Below are 15,984 nucleotides of genomic sequence, written 5' to 3'. Positions count from 1 at the left end.
TTTTCTACAGCAGATCAAATCCATATAGCCAGAACTGTAGCCAATGAGTAGGACATACTGTACATCTATGGCCCATTCCACAGACCCTGCTCTACAAACAGTCATTCATTCAATCAGGTTTTTTACTTGTTCATGAATTTACCATAGAATAAATACATGTTTTCATTCTGTGGAACAAATGTCCCTGAATATTTGTACCTATATTTTCTCACAATAAATGACTGTTAATATTTCCAATGTTTTTGGACATACCCTCAAATTCTCCAGCATGATCATCATAGTGTTGGGCTGAAGTTCCTCACTCATATGTTGCAGTTTAGATGTCGTCATTGTCCTTGTATACTATAGATAAATACTGCATATTGTACATACCAGCCTGTTGCTAGACTCTAGCAGTCTGACTGCAGGGCACCTGATGTCACTTTTCCTAATGTTGGATGAATGCAAAGATGCTGTGCACTGCCTGTCTGTCTGTGTCTGTCTCTGTGTTTTCTTGGTCTCTCTGTCTGTCTGTCTGATATTGTCTGATTCCACTCCAGTTTTGAGCCATTGTATATGTATTATACACTTGAATGTTTCTCCTCTCTTCCCAGATTCCTTTCATAGTGCCCCTTCTTTTCACTTTGAATCTTATTGGGGAAATAAAGCAATAACTGTTTTCACACATCTGACGCCTGTGTGTTTTTGTAGTCAAAGCAGAAGTATACAATTACTTTACACAGAGGTATTGCTATAGATATTGAATGTCTATATGAGACTAATGCTGAAACGTAATGATAGGTCCGCTGTGGTGTGGTTGAATTATTGATGCTCTTTGATTGGCTATAGACAGTTGAGGTTAATCTAGTATTCATTACTCTGCAGGTGTACAGGCTGTTTGATGGAGCTGCTATGCACCTGTTACTGTTCACAGTCAACTCCCAGTCAGCACCTGTTGTGTTTATGATGTGTCTCTCCTCTTTCCTCTCCTCCCTCATTTCTCCTCTCATCCCTAATCGGTGCTTGACTTGAAATAGGTAACGGTACTCATTTTGTGTGTTGGTACTGTTTATATTTAGGTGTAAGAGCTCCACAATACTTTTGAGCTAATATTCTATGAGGAACAGGAGCTCAAGCAGTAGAACATTTGAGGTGCCCAAGTCAAGCGCTGTCCCTAATCTGTACTGAAGGGAGTTTAGTACTGAGTTGCCCCCGCAAAGAAGTTTACCAATTTCTCTTCTTGTAAAAAAAATGACTGAAGTTCAGTTTATCTGTGATGATGACAGAGCAGGGTGCACAGCAGAGCAGAACAGGGTGAGTGCTGCCAGGGCCTCATGGCTGCCTGTCTGACCTACATACACACTGAGGGGAATAATGCCTATTATGTAAATTCCTCCACATCTTTTCAGGGAAACTGTGCCAACTTTACTGCCCGGGGCTCTAGCTCTCTATAGCACCGCTGAATCAATGAGAAGGATGAGAGAGGAAAGAGAGAGCGGGGTGCTGCTCACTGTACTTCACTCTATTGGGGTGCTCACTCTACTCCCCCTACTCTCATGCATACTCCAGCCGTAGGTTTCCATTTGCAGAAATCTTAGAAAGACAAAAGGAAAAGTGTATTTGCCAATATTATATATTTGTCATGACGTTTGCTGCTCTCTAGTGGATACTTTGATACCATTTTTTGTTGTTGACAATTTGCAATTTATCCGTGCACGATTTTGTATTTAAAAAAAGATGAAGAAATGTCATATGTAACATATTCAATCGAAATATTTCTTAATTTCGTTAGTAAATCATTACGGTATGCGCAAATGCGCTTCCCGGAATCGTCGCAAGGTGGCGATAAATGTTTAATTCTACATTAAAAGCCTTTCGTATGTCTATGGTAAGTTCAAAGTTCACCCAACTCTAAAGTTTCCGCCAGTAGCTTCATTTGTTGTGGAGAAAGCTGCAGTTAACTGACGTATTGTGAACATATTCTAGTTTTAACACATACAAACAACATAAAGTACATATATTTAGCTGCTGGTGAAACAGGTTGGTGTATATACGTATCTAACTGTAAATTATTACAGTGTTTGTTTTGAGGATAAAAGTGCTGCGGCCGCATTGGTTACCGTTAGCCAGCTAACGTTACTATAACTGCTGTGCTAGCTATCTGAAACCACTCAGTCGTAACGTTAGCAGCCAGTCGGCTAGCTATCTTTGTTTTTTAGTTTTAGTGCTTACTCGCTACATATCGGATATTTAGCTAGTTTGCTAGCAAATGTGTCACAGTGATGTCTGCTTTCTAGTGACTTGATAAAAGATGCCAAGATCATGGCTAATGTTTAAAAGGAAATACTATTAGCTAACGTTACAGTAGCTAGCAAAATAAATACATTAATTGGCAGTTTCTGTATGAATTATAGTTAGTTGGCTGGCCAGCCAGATATCCAGTGATGGTAGGTAATTAGTGTATGAAAGACACAGCACATATACACATTTTCCACACTGATCCCATTGACTATCTCCTCTTTCTCACCCCCCTCTTTCTCTTCATCCCCCAGCTTTCTGTAGTCAGGTGTCATGATGACCACCATCGTCCATGACACCACTGAGGCGGTGTGTCTGTGTCAGGAGTACAACCTGTTCCTGAAACCCATCGCCAAGATGACTGTGAGTGATACACATGCACACTGCCACATACACTTGGACCTAAAGTAGTTAAATGAGCATCTCCAACTTAATGTATTTGACTTCCAGGTGAGCATGTATTGTGATATGTATTGTATGATTTCTCTTTCAGGTGAGTGTGGCACTGCCCCAGCTGAAGCTGCCTGGTAAGAGCATCTCTAACTGGGAGGTGATGGAGAGGTTGAAGGCAATGGTAGCTCCTGAACAGTTCTCTGCCCTCAGGTAGGCATGGGCCCTATGGGCAATTCCACGTTAACAGTCATGCTGACACTCTGCTTTTTCACTTTAAAATGTATGTCAAACATAAACCAATGATTGCAAAACAAACCATACAACTCTATGCACAAAGATGACTTTTAACAATTTCCAATGAAAATTTTACAAAAACACATTTACTTGAAGAACAGTAAAGATGCAAAGTTTGGTAACAGAATGACAGTTTGTGCCATCATTCTGTTACCAAACAGTTCTTCAAATTAACTTTTACTATTTTCTACATTGTAGAATAATAGTGAAGACATCAAAACTATGAAATAACACATATGGAATCATGTAGTTACCAAAAAAGTGTTAAAGAAATAAAATATATTGTATATTTGAGATTCTTTAAAGTAACCACCCTTTGCCTTTGACAGCTTTGCACACTTTTGGCATTCTCTCAACCAGCTTCACCTGGAATGTTTTCCAATAGTCTTGAAGGAGTTCCCACATATGCTGAGCACTTGTTGGCTGCTTTTCCTTCGCTCCACGGTCCAACTCATCCCAAACCATCTCAATTGGGTTGAGGTCGGGTGATTGTGGAGGCCACGTCATCTGATGCAGCACTCCATTACTCTCCTTCTTTGTCAAATAGCCCTTACACAGCCTGTAGGTGTGTTGGGCCATTGTCCTTTTGAAAAAAATATGATGGGATGGCGTATCGCTGCAGAATGTTATGGTAGCCATGCTGGTTAAGTGTGCATTGAATTATAAATAAATCACAGACAGTCTGTGAGACCTGCTGTTTTCAACTCTCTAGAGACAGCAGGAGCGGTAGAGATACTCTCAATGATTGGCTATGAAAAGCCAACTGACATTTACTCCTGAGGTGCTGACTTGTTGCACCCTCGACAACTACTGTGATTATTATTATTTGACCATGCTGGTCATTTATGAATATTTGAACATCTTGGCCATGTTCTGTTATAATCTCCACCCGGCACAGCCAGAAGAGGACTGGCCACCCCTCATAGCCTGGTTCCTCTCTAGGTTTCTTCCTAGGTTTTGGCCTTTCTAGGGAGTTTTTCCTAGCCACCGTGCTTCTACACCTGCATTGCTTGCTGTTTGGGGTTTTAGGCTGGGTTTTTGTACAGCACTTTGAGATATCAGGTGATGTAAGAAGGGCTATATAAATACATTTGATTTGATTTGACAGTCACCAGCAAAGCACCATCACACCTCATCTTCCATGCTTCACAGTGGGAAACACACATGCGGAGATAATCTGTTCACCAACTCTGCGTCTCACAAAGACATGGCGGGTTGGAATCAAAAATCGCAAATTTGGACTTCTCAGACCAAAGGACAGATTTCCACTGGTCTAATGTCCATTGCTTGTGTTTCTTGGCCCAAGCAAGTCTCTTCTTATTGGTGTCCTTTAGTAGTGGTTTCTTTGCAGCAATTTAACCATGAAGGCCTGATTCACGCATTCTCTGAACAGTTGATGTTGAGATGTATCTGTTACTTGAACTCTGTGAAGCATTTATTTTGGCTGCAATTTCTGAGACTGGTAACTCTAATGAACTTATCCTCTGCAGCAGAGGTAACTCTTGGTCTTCCTTTCCTGTGGCGGTCCTCATGAGAGCCAGTTTCATCAGAGCGCTTGATGGCTTTTGCGACTGCACTTGAAGAAACTTTCAAAGTACTTGACATTTTCCGTATTGACTGACCTTATTGTCTTAAAGTAATGATGGACTGTTGTTTCTCTTTCCTTATTTGAGCTGTTCTTGCCGTAATATGGAATTGATCTCTTACAAAATAGGGCTGTCTTCTGTATGCCACCTCTACCTTGTCACAACACAACTGCTTGGCTCAAACTCATTAAGAAGGAAAGAAATCCCACAAATGAACTTTTAACAAGACCCACCTGTTAATTGAATTGCATTCCAGGTGACTACCTCATGAAGCTGGTTGAGAGAATGCCAAGAGTGTGCAAAGCTGTCATCAAGCCAAAGGGTGGTTACTTTGAAGAATATCAAATATAAAATCTGTTTTGATTTGTTTAACACTTTTTTTGGTTACTACATGATTTCATATGTGTTATTTCATAGTTTTGATATCTTCACTATTATTCTACAATGTAGAAAATAGTAAAAATACAGAACTCCTGGAATGAGTAGGTTGACTGGTACTGTACATTTGAAAGTGAAACATTTGAGTCTCAGCATCACCCTGTCACTATGGAATTGCCCCTATCTAGAGGAACATATTCATACTGGTAGTCATAGGTCACATGTTTTCTATGTGTATTGTTATAGCTATAACCAAGCTAATAACTCTACAATAACCAACATTAAACCATGACAATACTGATAATACGGCCAATGGGTTGCCTGGTATCAATATTTTCTGGTACTGATATATTTATTGTATGGAGAGGTAAACATCCCACCTCTGTCTCTCCGCAGGATCTCTAAGAGCACCATGGACTTCATCCGTTTTGAGGGCGAAGTGGAGAACAGAGGGGTGGTGAAGATCCTGCTGGCCAAACTGGACGGGAAGAGCATCAAACTCAGCGGCTTCACTGACATACTCAAGGTAGCGGAGATAATGTTGTGTAGGCTTGAAAATGTACGGGGGAAATGTAAAGTGTAACAGTCTGTATTTTTGGTCATGGACAGCCTTCCCCAGGTTCTTGCAAAACAGAACTCTCTTTCTCCCAATCGACTGATAATAATTAATAATTTCTCTGTGGGATGTCTAGGTGCGTGCGGTAGAGAATAAGATGGACTTCCCGACACGTTATGATTGGGACTCATTCTTCCGTGACGCCAAGGACATGAACGATACTGTTCCAGGGGAGAGGCCAGACACCATCCACCTGGAGGGCCTGCCCTGTCGCTGGTTTATCCTGCCTGACGGACCCCCCGACCGGCCCTCCGAGACCGCCCTGCAGGCTGTCTTTCAGGTACGGAGGGACGCACCATATACCTAGCAATCACTCAATCCATCATCGATCAATCAATCACCCTAACACACACATCCCCACTAACCCTAACATACACACCCCGTATCTCCTCCCAGGGTTTTGGTCCGGTGCGTCACGTGGACATCCCCATGCTGGACCCGTACAGAGAGGAGACTCTTGATAAGAACTTCAACACCTTCACCTTCGGCGGCCATCTTAACTTTGAGGCGTACGTCCAGTACCAGGAGTACGATGGCTTCGCCAAGGCCATGGACACACTGAGAGGCATGAAGCTCATGTACAAAGGAGAGGACGGCAAGGCTGTGGCCTGCAACATCAAGGTACTGAACTACACACACTATCCATGCTATAAATATTTTCATGCATGTTAACTTCTCTAGGGTACGTGAGACGGTAGCGTCCCACCTCTTCAACAGCCAGTGAAACTGCAGGGCGCCAAATTCAAATACAGAAATACTCATTATAAAAATTCAGAAAAGAAAACATATTTTACATAGGTTTAAAGATTAACTTCTTGTGAATCCAACCACGGTGTCAGAAAAAAAAAAAAAAGCTTTACGGCGAAAGCATACCTTACGATTATTTGAGAACAGAGCCCAGCAGACAAATCATTACAAACAGTAACCAGCCAAGTAGAAGAGTTACACAAGTCAGAAATAGAGATAAAATTAACCCCTTACCTTTGATGATCTTCATATGGTTGCACTCAGCAGACATTCATTTACTCAATAAATGTTCCTTTTGTTCGATAAAGTCTCTTTATATCCAAAAACSTCMGTTTTGTTCGYTCGTTTTCTTCAGTAATCCACAGGCTCAAACGCAGTCAAAACAGGCAGACAAAAAATCCAAATTGTATCCGTAAAGTTCATAGAAACATGTCAAACGATGTTTATATTCAAACCTCAGGTTGTTTTTAGCCTAAATAATCGATAATATTTCAACCGGACAATAACGTCGTCAATATAAAAGGTAAACGGGAAAGGCACTCTCTCGGTCGCGCGCATGAAAAAGCTCTGTGACACTTTAGGGTCCACTCATTCAGACTGCTCTTACTTCCTCATTTTTCAGAATACAAGCCTGAAACAATTTCTAAAGACTGTTGACATCTAGTGGAAGGTATAGGAACTGCAATTTGAGTCCTAAGTCAATGGATACTGTAATGGCATTGAATAGAAAACTACAAAACCAAAAAAAAACTACTTCCTGAATGGATTTTTCTAAGGTTTTCGCCTGCCAAATCAGTTCTGTTATACTCAGACACTATTTTGACAGTTTTGGAAACTTTAGAGTGTTTTCTATCCAAATCTACCAGTTATATGCATATCATATCTTCTGGGCCCGAGTAGCAGGCAGTTTAATTTGGGCATGCTTTTCATCCAAAATTCTGAATGCTGCCCCCTACCCTAGAGAAGTTAACATCCGAAGCCTCCTCCCTAAGTTTGTTTTATTCACTGCTTTAGCACACTCCGTCTACCCTGATGTCCTAGCCGTGTCTGAATCCTGGCTTAGGAAGGCCACCAAAAATTCTGAAATTTCCATCCCCAACTACACCATTTTCTGACAAGATAGAACTGCCAAAGGGGGCAGAGTTAGCCTGCAGAGTTTTGTCATACTATCCAGGTCTGTGCCCAAACAATTCAAACTTCTTCTTTAAAAAATCCACCTTCCCAGAAATAAGTCTCTCACTGTTGCCGCTTGTTATAGACCCTCCTCAGCCCCCAGCTGTGCACTGGACACCATATGTGAATTGATTGCCCCCCATCTATCGTTAGAGTTCGTACTGTTAGGTGACCTAAACTGGGATATGCTTAACACCCCGGCCGTCCTACAAACTAAGCTAGATGCCCTCAATCTCACACAAATTATCAAGGAACCTACCAGGTACAACCCTAAATCCGTAACGCGGGCACCCTCATCCTGACCAACTTGCCCTCTAACTACACCTCTGCTGTCTTCAACCAGGATCTCAGCGATCACTGCCTCATTGCCTGCGTCTGTAATGGGTCTGCGGTCAAACGACCACCCCTCATCACTGTCAAACGCTCCCCAAAAACACTTCAGCGAGCAGGCCTTTCAAATCAACCTGGCCCGGGTATCCTGGAAGGATATTGACCTCATCCCTTCAGTAGAGGATGCCTGATTGCTCTTTAAAAGTGCTTTCCTCACCATCTTAAATAAGCATGCCCCATTCAAAAAATGTAGAACTAAGAACAGATATAGTCATTGGTTCACCCCATCCTGTGGCGTACTGCATTAGCATCTAATAGCCCCTGCGGTATGCAACTTTTCAGGAAAGTCAGGAACCAATATACACAGTCAGTTAGGAAAGCTAAGGCTAGCTTTTTCAAACAGAAATGTGCATCCTGTAGCACTAATTCCCAAAAGTTTTGGGGCACTAAAGTCCATGGAGAATAAGAGCACCTCCTCCCACTGCACTGAGGCTAGGAAACACCGTCACCACCAATAATTTCAATAAGCATTTTTCTACGGCTGGCCATGCTTTCCACCTGGCTACCCCTACCCCGGCCAACAGCTCTGCACCCCCCGCAGAAACTTGCCCAAGTCCCTCCCGCTTCTCCGTCATCCAAATCCAGACAGCTGATGTTCTGAAAGAGCTGCAAAATCTGGATACCTGCAAATCAGCTGGGCTAGACAATCTGGACCCTCTCTAAAATTATCTTCCGAAATTATCTGCAACCCCTATTACTATGCCGTTCAACCTCTCTTTCATATCGTCTGAGATCCCCAAAGATTGGAAAGCTGCTGCGGTCATCCCCCTCTTCAACGGGGGAGACACTCTAGACCCAAGCTGTTATAGACCTATATCCATCCTGCCCTGCCGTTCTAAAATCTTCGAAGGCCAAGTTAACAAACCGATCACCGACCATTTCGAATCCCACCGTACCTTCTCCACTATGCAATCTGTTTTCCGAGCTGGTCATGGGTGCACCTCAGCCACGCTCAAGGTCCTAAATGATATCATAACCGCCATCGATAAAAGACAGTACTGTTCAGCTGTCTTCATCGACCTGGCCAAGGCTTTTGACTCTGTCAATCACTGCATTCTTATCGGCAGACTCAATAGCCTTGGTTTCTCAAATGACTGCCTCGCCTGGTTCACCAACTACTTCTCAGACAGAGTTCAGTGTGTCAAATCGGAGGGCCTGTTGTCCGGACCTTTGGCAGTCTCTATGGGGGTGCCACAGGGTTCAATTCTTGCGCAGACTCTTTTCTCTGTATATATCAATGATGGCGCTCTGGCTGCTGATGACTCTCTGATCCACCACTACGCAGACGACACCATTCTGTATACATCTGGCCCTTCTTTGGACATTGTGTTAACTAACCTCCAGACGAGCTACAATGCCATACAACACTCCTTCCGTGGCCTCCAACTGATTTTAAATGCTAGTAAAACTAAATGCATGCTCTTCAACCGATTGCTGCCCACACCCGCCCGCCCGACTTGCATCACTACTCTGAACGTTTCTGACTTAGAATATGTGGACAACTACAAATACCTAGGTGTTTGGTTAGATTGTAAACTCTCCTTCCAGACAAGCATCTCCAATCCAAAATGAAATATAGAATCGGCTTCCTATTTCGCAATAAAGCCTCCTTCACTCATGCTGCCAAACATACCCTCGTAAAACTGACTATCCTACCGATCCTTGACTTCGGCGATGTCATTTACAAAATACCCTCCAACACTCTACTCAGCAAATTGGATGTAGTCTATCACAGTGCCATCCGTTTTGTCACCAAAGCCCCATGTACTACCCACCACTGTGACCTGTATGCTCTCGTTGGCTGGCCCTCGCTACATATTTGTCGCCAAACCCACTGGCTCCAGGTCATTTATAAGTCTTTGCTCGGTAAAGCCCCGCCTTATCTCAGCTCACTGGTCACCATAGCAGCACCCACCCATAGCACGCGCTCCAGCAGGTATATTTCACTGGTCATCCCCAAAGCCAACACCTGCTTTGGCCGCCTTTCCTTTCAGTTCTCTGCTGCCAATGACTGGAACGAATTGCAAAAATCACTGAAGCTGGAGACTTTTATCTCCCTCTCTAACTTTAAGCATCAGCTGTCAGAGCAGCTTACCAATCACTGTACCTGTACACAGCCCTGTAAATGGCACACCCAACTACCTCATCCCCATATTGTTACTTATTTAAAAAATGTTTTGCTCTTTTGCACCCCAGTATCTCTACTTGCACATCATCATCTGCACATCTATCACTCTGTTAATGCTAAATTGTAATTATTTTGCCTCTATGGCCTATTTATTGCCTTACCTTCCTAATCTTACTACATTTGCACACACTCTACATTTATTCTTCTATTGTGTTATTGACTGTACGTTTTGTTTTCCCATGTGTAACTCTGTGTTGTTGTTTTTGTTGCACTGCTTTGCTTTATCTTGGCCAGGTCGCAGTTGTAAATGAGAACTTGTTCTCAACTAGCCTACCTGGTTAAATAAAGGTGAAATAAAAATAAATAAACATACAAAAACATACAGTGTCCAAAACATTAAGAACACCTTCCTAATATTGAATTGCACCCCCCCTTTTCCCTCAGAACAGCCTGAATTCTTCAGGGCATGGACTACAAGGTGTCGAAGCGTTCCATAGGGATGCTGGCCTATGTTGACTCCAATGCTTCTCACAGTTGGCAAGTTGGGTGGTGGACCATTCTTGATACACACGAGAAACTGTTGAGCGTGAAAAACCCAGCAGATTTGTAGATTTAGACACAAACTGGTGTGCCTGGCACCTACTACCTTACCTCGTTCAAAGGCACTTAAATATGTTGTCTTGCGTATTCACCCTCTGAATGGAACACATCCACAATCCATGTCTCAATTGTCTCAAGGCTTAAAAATAGTTATTTAACCTGTCTCCTCCCCTTCATCTACACTGATTGAAGTGAATTTAACAGGTCACATCAATAAGGGATCATAGTTTTCACCTGGTCAGTCTGTCATGTAAAGAGCAGGTGTTCTTAATGTTTTGTACACTCAGTGTATATAACCACACTAAGAGGGATGAAACATCAATAGAAGAGAGAGGCGGTAAGGCTGGGTTAGATCGGGGTTAGATCTCGGTTAGGGTTGAGGGGATTGTCCTGTTGTGTGTTAGTTAATGAGAAGGGAGGGTTAGAGTCAATACAGAAAGGCTTGTGTAGGGCAACAGGTTTAAGGCCTTTTAGTGAAATGAAAGTCAGGGGCGTATTATAATTCCAAGGATCACTGGGCTAAACCAGGGACCTGGTCCCTAATCCAAAACTAAGCCGTACTGCCTTAATGAAGAGGATGGAGAGAAAGAGGGCGGGGCAGAGGGAGAAATGAGGAGAGATCTGAGTGTCTAATCCACAGGGGTCAAAGCCTCTCAACCCAAATTAAGAGAATGAGGTGAGATGAGGAGGAGGAGATGTGGGGGGGTGGCAGGAGAGTAGCATGTCTGTCTGTCTTTGTCAGGTGACCTGAGTGTCACTAGTGCACCCTGCAGTCCTACCCCAACTCTAATCAGGTGACTCACTGTATTTTTTTCTATCTGTCTGTCAGGTGACCTTTGACACCAGTAAGCACCTGAGTGACGTGGCTCTGAAGAGACGCCAGCAGGAACGACTGAGAATACAGGAGCTGGAGAGACAGAGGGAGGAGCAGAAACGCAGAGAGAAGGAGGAGGAGGAACGCAAGGAGGAGGAGAGGTATAGTGAGAAAAGAGGAGAATAATTCATGTGCTTGGTCTGAAAACACTGACCCCTGTCTATCTAATCCTTTCTTCTTTACTGGCCCTACCGTTTTCCTACTCCTTGCTTCTTACGTGTCTCTACCGTGATCTTAGTGATGGCTCTTAGGCCGGGATTCAGTCCGAACCGTGCAATAGCACAGGTCAATATACAACCGACAAAGCGTCTTTCAAAGGCATTAGCTCGACGTTTGCAGGGATTACTTTCGTGGTAAACACTGTGTCAGCTCAACCATAAATTACCTTTAAAAGTAAATGACCTAGTCTTCAAGTGTGTAGAGGGGAGCTTCCACCATATTGTGGTTACCCATCCAGTCCTTCAGATCTGCGAACAGAAGGTGGAAGGAACCAGTGGCGGTCGGTGCCATTGAAGATGAGGGAGGACGGTTCTTTTTTTTTGGAGCATGGCCTTATTTCTATTACAGCATATTGGATGACTGTCATTCATATTCCATACACCCAGCTCAATGTAACATCGATAGGTTTAGGCTACTACATGATACTCTACATGATTCTCATGAGGTTGCTACAACCCAGCCTGGGAATGAAAGTTTACAATGTAGGTCGAGAGAAATTTAACTAATCAAGGTAAGACATTGACACATTCAATACTGCCTTGCACAATCTTGCCTGCATCTTGCTGATCTAGGGTGTAATCATTGGTCCAACAGTTGCAAATGGAACGAAACGGGGATAAACATACCCTAATTTGTCCAAAATAAACAAATTTGCATCAGTTTAAGAAAAGTCTTTCAACAGAATCGGCAGAATGAATACACCCCTGATCACACGCAAACACAGCTCACTTTCATAGCAGCCACACACAAACAGCATGATCCTTTCGATCATTGGATAATTCGCATCTACACGCTCTCCTCCTCTCACCCTTTCCTTTTGCTTGTGGACTCCTGTACACATCAGCTGTCTGTGATCAGGCGAGAACCTTTCCAAGCCAAACCTTCATATCATAACCGTTAACCACTACACACAGCCTACATTACATTATTCTCACCATATTAGCTAACGTGAAGTTAACATAGCTACTAGAACTAACGTGTTAGTTAACCCGTTGCAATCATGCAGTACAGTTAGCAAGCAGTTTAGCAGTTACACCGGCAGGCCCCGATGGCAATAAATTATTAAAACCAAACGCTTACCCTGACTTGGAAGAGTTCCAGTGTTGGATAGCCAGAGCCAGCTAGGTAACATAGCATCCCTCTCTGTTTGAGCTGGGTGTTTGAATAGGCTAAATTAGCAAGCTGCATTTGCTAGCTACGTGAAAGTGGGGGGGAAATGAAATATAGCTTGCTCTCTCTCTCTCTCTTTTGCTTCTTCAATTTTTAAGATTTAATTACTTTAACTGTTCAACTACTGTCTTTCAGTAAACTATTCACCACATTGTTTGCACTGCAGTGCTAGCTAGCTGCAGCTTATGCTTTCAGTACTAGATTCATTATTTGATCCTTTGATTGGGTGGACAACATGCTGCAAGAGCTCTGATATGTTGGATGACGTCATCCGGAAGTTGTCATAATTACTGTGTAAGTCTATGGAAGGGGGTGAGATCCACCAGCCTCCTAATTTTTGTATTGAAGTCATTGTACCCAGAGGACTACAGAAACTAGCTGTCCTCCAGCTACACCATGATGCTACCCTACATAGTGCTGTTGAGGCTACTGTAGATCTTCATTTCAAAACATTGTGTTTTAATCAATTATTTGGTGCCGTGAATATATTTAGTATAGGTTTATCCAAAAAGGATAACTTTTTAAGTGTTTTTATTTTTATGAAATTCACTGAGGAGAATTGGTCCTGCCCTTCCTCCTCTGAGGAGCCTCCACTGGTAGGAACTAGGCTACTGGGGCTTGTATTGGTTGACAGTAGCAGAACTATGTATTAGACTAGATGATGTACCATGCTTCTGCTGTGGTTGTAGGAAACACAAAGAGGCGGAGGAGGAGGAAAAGGTGCAGAGGAAAGCAGAGAGGATACGGAAACGAGAGCAGAAGCTGAGAGAGAGGGAGGAGAAGAGGAACATAAAGAAGGTGAAGAGGAGGCAGGAGGTGGAGCAGAAGAAGTTGCAGTTGAAGATCACGACGGAGGAGAGAAGGCTGTTGTTGGCTCAGAGGAAACTGGAGTCTATACGCCTTATCGCTGAACTACTGAGCAGGGCCAAGGTACACACACTACTACAGACACTTGATACATGGCGCCATTGAACATTCAATACGGAAACATGCTGATAGGAACCACTTAATCATTTCTCTCTCCCTTCCCTCAGTTTCTGAAACAGCAGCAGCAGGAGAAAGAGAGAGCGGAAAGAGAGGAGCAAGAGAAGGAGGAGTTAGCCAGGCAAAAGGAGGAGTTAGCCCGGCAGAAGCAGATGGAGGCCTGCAGGCGGGAGCAGGAGGCGGAGCTGAGACGTGTGGAGTTAGAGAAGGGGCGTGCCTTGGATCTGCAGCGCAGAGAGAGAGAGCTGAGGGAGAGACTGGTTGGTAACCTGCTGAAGAAGGCTGGAGGAGAGGGAGAGAACCAGACCTCCACCACCCAGCCCTCTGCCCTGACCATGCCCAGGGGAGACAGCTCCGACCTGGGGAAGACGGCCAGGGCCCTGGGGGTGAACGTGGTTAGACCAAGGGGAGAGGAGAGCCCCAGAGCTACCGTACGATCACACGTCACTGAGAAACAAATAGTAGAGAGGGAGGAGAGGCGAGGAGAATGGGAGGAGAGGCGAGGGGGCAGAGAGGACAGGGAAGGAGGCATGGAGGAGAGAAGAGGTTATGGGTTGAGAAGCAGAGAGGTGAGGGAGAGGAGTCGGTCCCACAGCCGGGGCAGGAGGTGGTACAGCCAGAGACGCAGCGGTAGCAGGAGAAGAAGAAGCTCTAGTAGAAAGAGGAGTGGTAGTCAGAGGAGAAGGAGAAGTGATAGCAGACGGAGGAGAAGTGGTAGTTCTAAGAAGAGGAGCAGCTATAGCAGGAGGAGGAGTGGAAGTTGTATCCACAAGAGACGCAGTCACCATGGACGGGGCAGCAGGAGCACCAGCCGTGATTGGAGCAGAAGCTCTAGTGGGAGGAGCCACAGCAGAGGGAGGAGGACACATAGACATAGAGACAGCAGGCGCAGATCTAGTAGCAGCAGCTCTAGGAGTAGAGAGAGGAGCAGGGCGAAAGACAGGAGCAGGGAGAAGGAGAGGAGTGGAGACAGGAGCAGCGATAGAGACAGGGACTCCAGGAGGCGTAGTAGTAGTTATTCCAGACGACACTAAACGGTCAACACAGCCAGAGGAGACAGAAGACGACCCTATGCCTGGGCCTAGTTTTAGTAATGCACGGTCAGGGGATCTGGTTCCATATGCTGCTGCCCACTGTCTCTGGACCATATCAGGCTTCTTACAGTCTCCACATACACACCTCTCTTTCTCTCCCTCCACCAATGCTCTTCGTTCATCTGTAGGTTACAGAATGCTACACTGCTATTATGTTCTGTTTGACACATGTAGTGTAGATGCCATATGTGCTGTAGTTTGATCACTTGGTTAGTATGTGTCTCCTTTGAGGAAAGATAGAAAAAATACTTAAACTTTTTAGGGTCACAGTGAATGGCCTGTAGTGTTTCAGAAGAACAATATTACTGGGTTTCTGGGAACTGTAGTTCAATATTAGAGCACTTCTGCAGGGATCTGTAGTCCTATGGCCAGACACCACACAGTCTAGTGCAGTAGATAGATAGATAGACAGCTGTAGTCTAAATCAAGTGTTTTACCCCAGGAAAAAGAGAACGAAGCCAAAGACAATCAGACTAAAATATGTCCAACAGCTTAACCAGACACACGTTTCCGAGTTTCACGTCTAACCACCAGACTAGACAGTAGTTTCAGTTCTAACTTGATGTCACTAGAACATAAAGTGGTTCTGTGAGATTTAAAGATGTCTGCAGTGTTCTGGTGAGAGAGAATTTTAGGTGACTCTGTTTTAAAGCACCCACCCCAGACTGAAGCCTGGTGTCACCATGTTCATTTTTTGAATGGTGTTCCTGCTAGTTCAAGCCAGGAGCCTGCCTGTCTGTGTACATTTAATTTGCCTTATTGATGAGTGTGTGAGTGGGTAACGTTGTATAAAGGTTCAGGGTGTCGTCAATCTGCTGTATATGCTCATGTTTCTCTGTTCTGATGGGTGGCTGCATGTCCTCAACACACTGTCATTTTATTTGTTGAAATAAAGAAAGGACAGAAAAGATGTGATTTATTTTGGATGAATATTCTGATTGAATGTATGGATAACTTAATGCCTACTATATCATTCCTTCTAAACATCATTTCATTATTCTAGCTAATCTGTGGTTCTATTACAAACTGAAGTTTTTTTGTGCGTAGGTATAGTAGTGGGT

General features: G+C 43.8%; 1 protein-coding gene across 1 annotated transcript; it reads left to right on the top strand.

Annotated features, from left to right (window-relative positions):
• Nucleotides 1-1,889: 1,889 nt before the first annotated feature.
• LOC111977993 (A-kinase anchor protein 17A) lies at nucleotides 1,890-15,831 on the top strand. The gene is made up of 9 exons (XM_024007758.2): nucleotides 1,890-2,019; nucleotides 2,532-2,640; nucleotides 2,771-2,880; nucleotides 5,325-5,454; nucleotides 5,621-5,824; nucleotides 5,941-6,165; nucleotides 11,412-11,557; nucleotides 13,535-13,775; nucleotides 13,880-15,831. The coding sequence occupies exons 2-9, from the start codon at nucleotides 2,551-2,553 to the stop codon at nucleotides 14,861-14,863; spliced, it is 2,130 nt and encodes a 709-aa protein (XP_023863526.1). The 5' UTR covers nucleotides 1,890-2,019; nucleotides 2,532-2,550; the 3' UTR covers nucleotides 14,864-15,831.
• The last annotated feature ends 153 nt before the right edge of the window (nucleotides 15,832-15,984 follow it).

Source organism: Salvelinus sp. IW2-2015, linkage group LG2 (genome assembly GCF_002910315.2).
Source record: "Salvelinus sp. IW2-2015 linkage group LG2, ASM291031v2, whole genome shotgun sequence".
NCBI classification, from domain to species: Eukaryota; Metazoa; Chordata; class Actinopteri; order Salmoniformes; family Salmonidae; genus Salvelinus; species Salvelinus sp. IW2-2015.
Note: the sequence above shows the minus strand (reverse complement) of the source record. Positions and strands in the feature narration are given on the sequence as shown.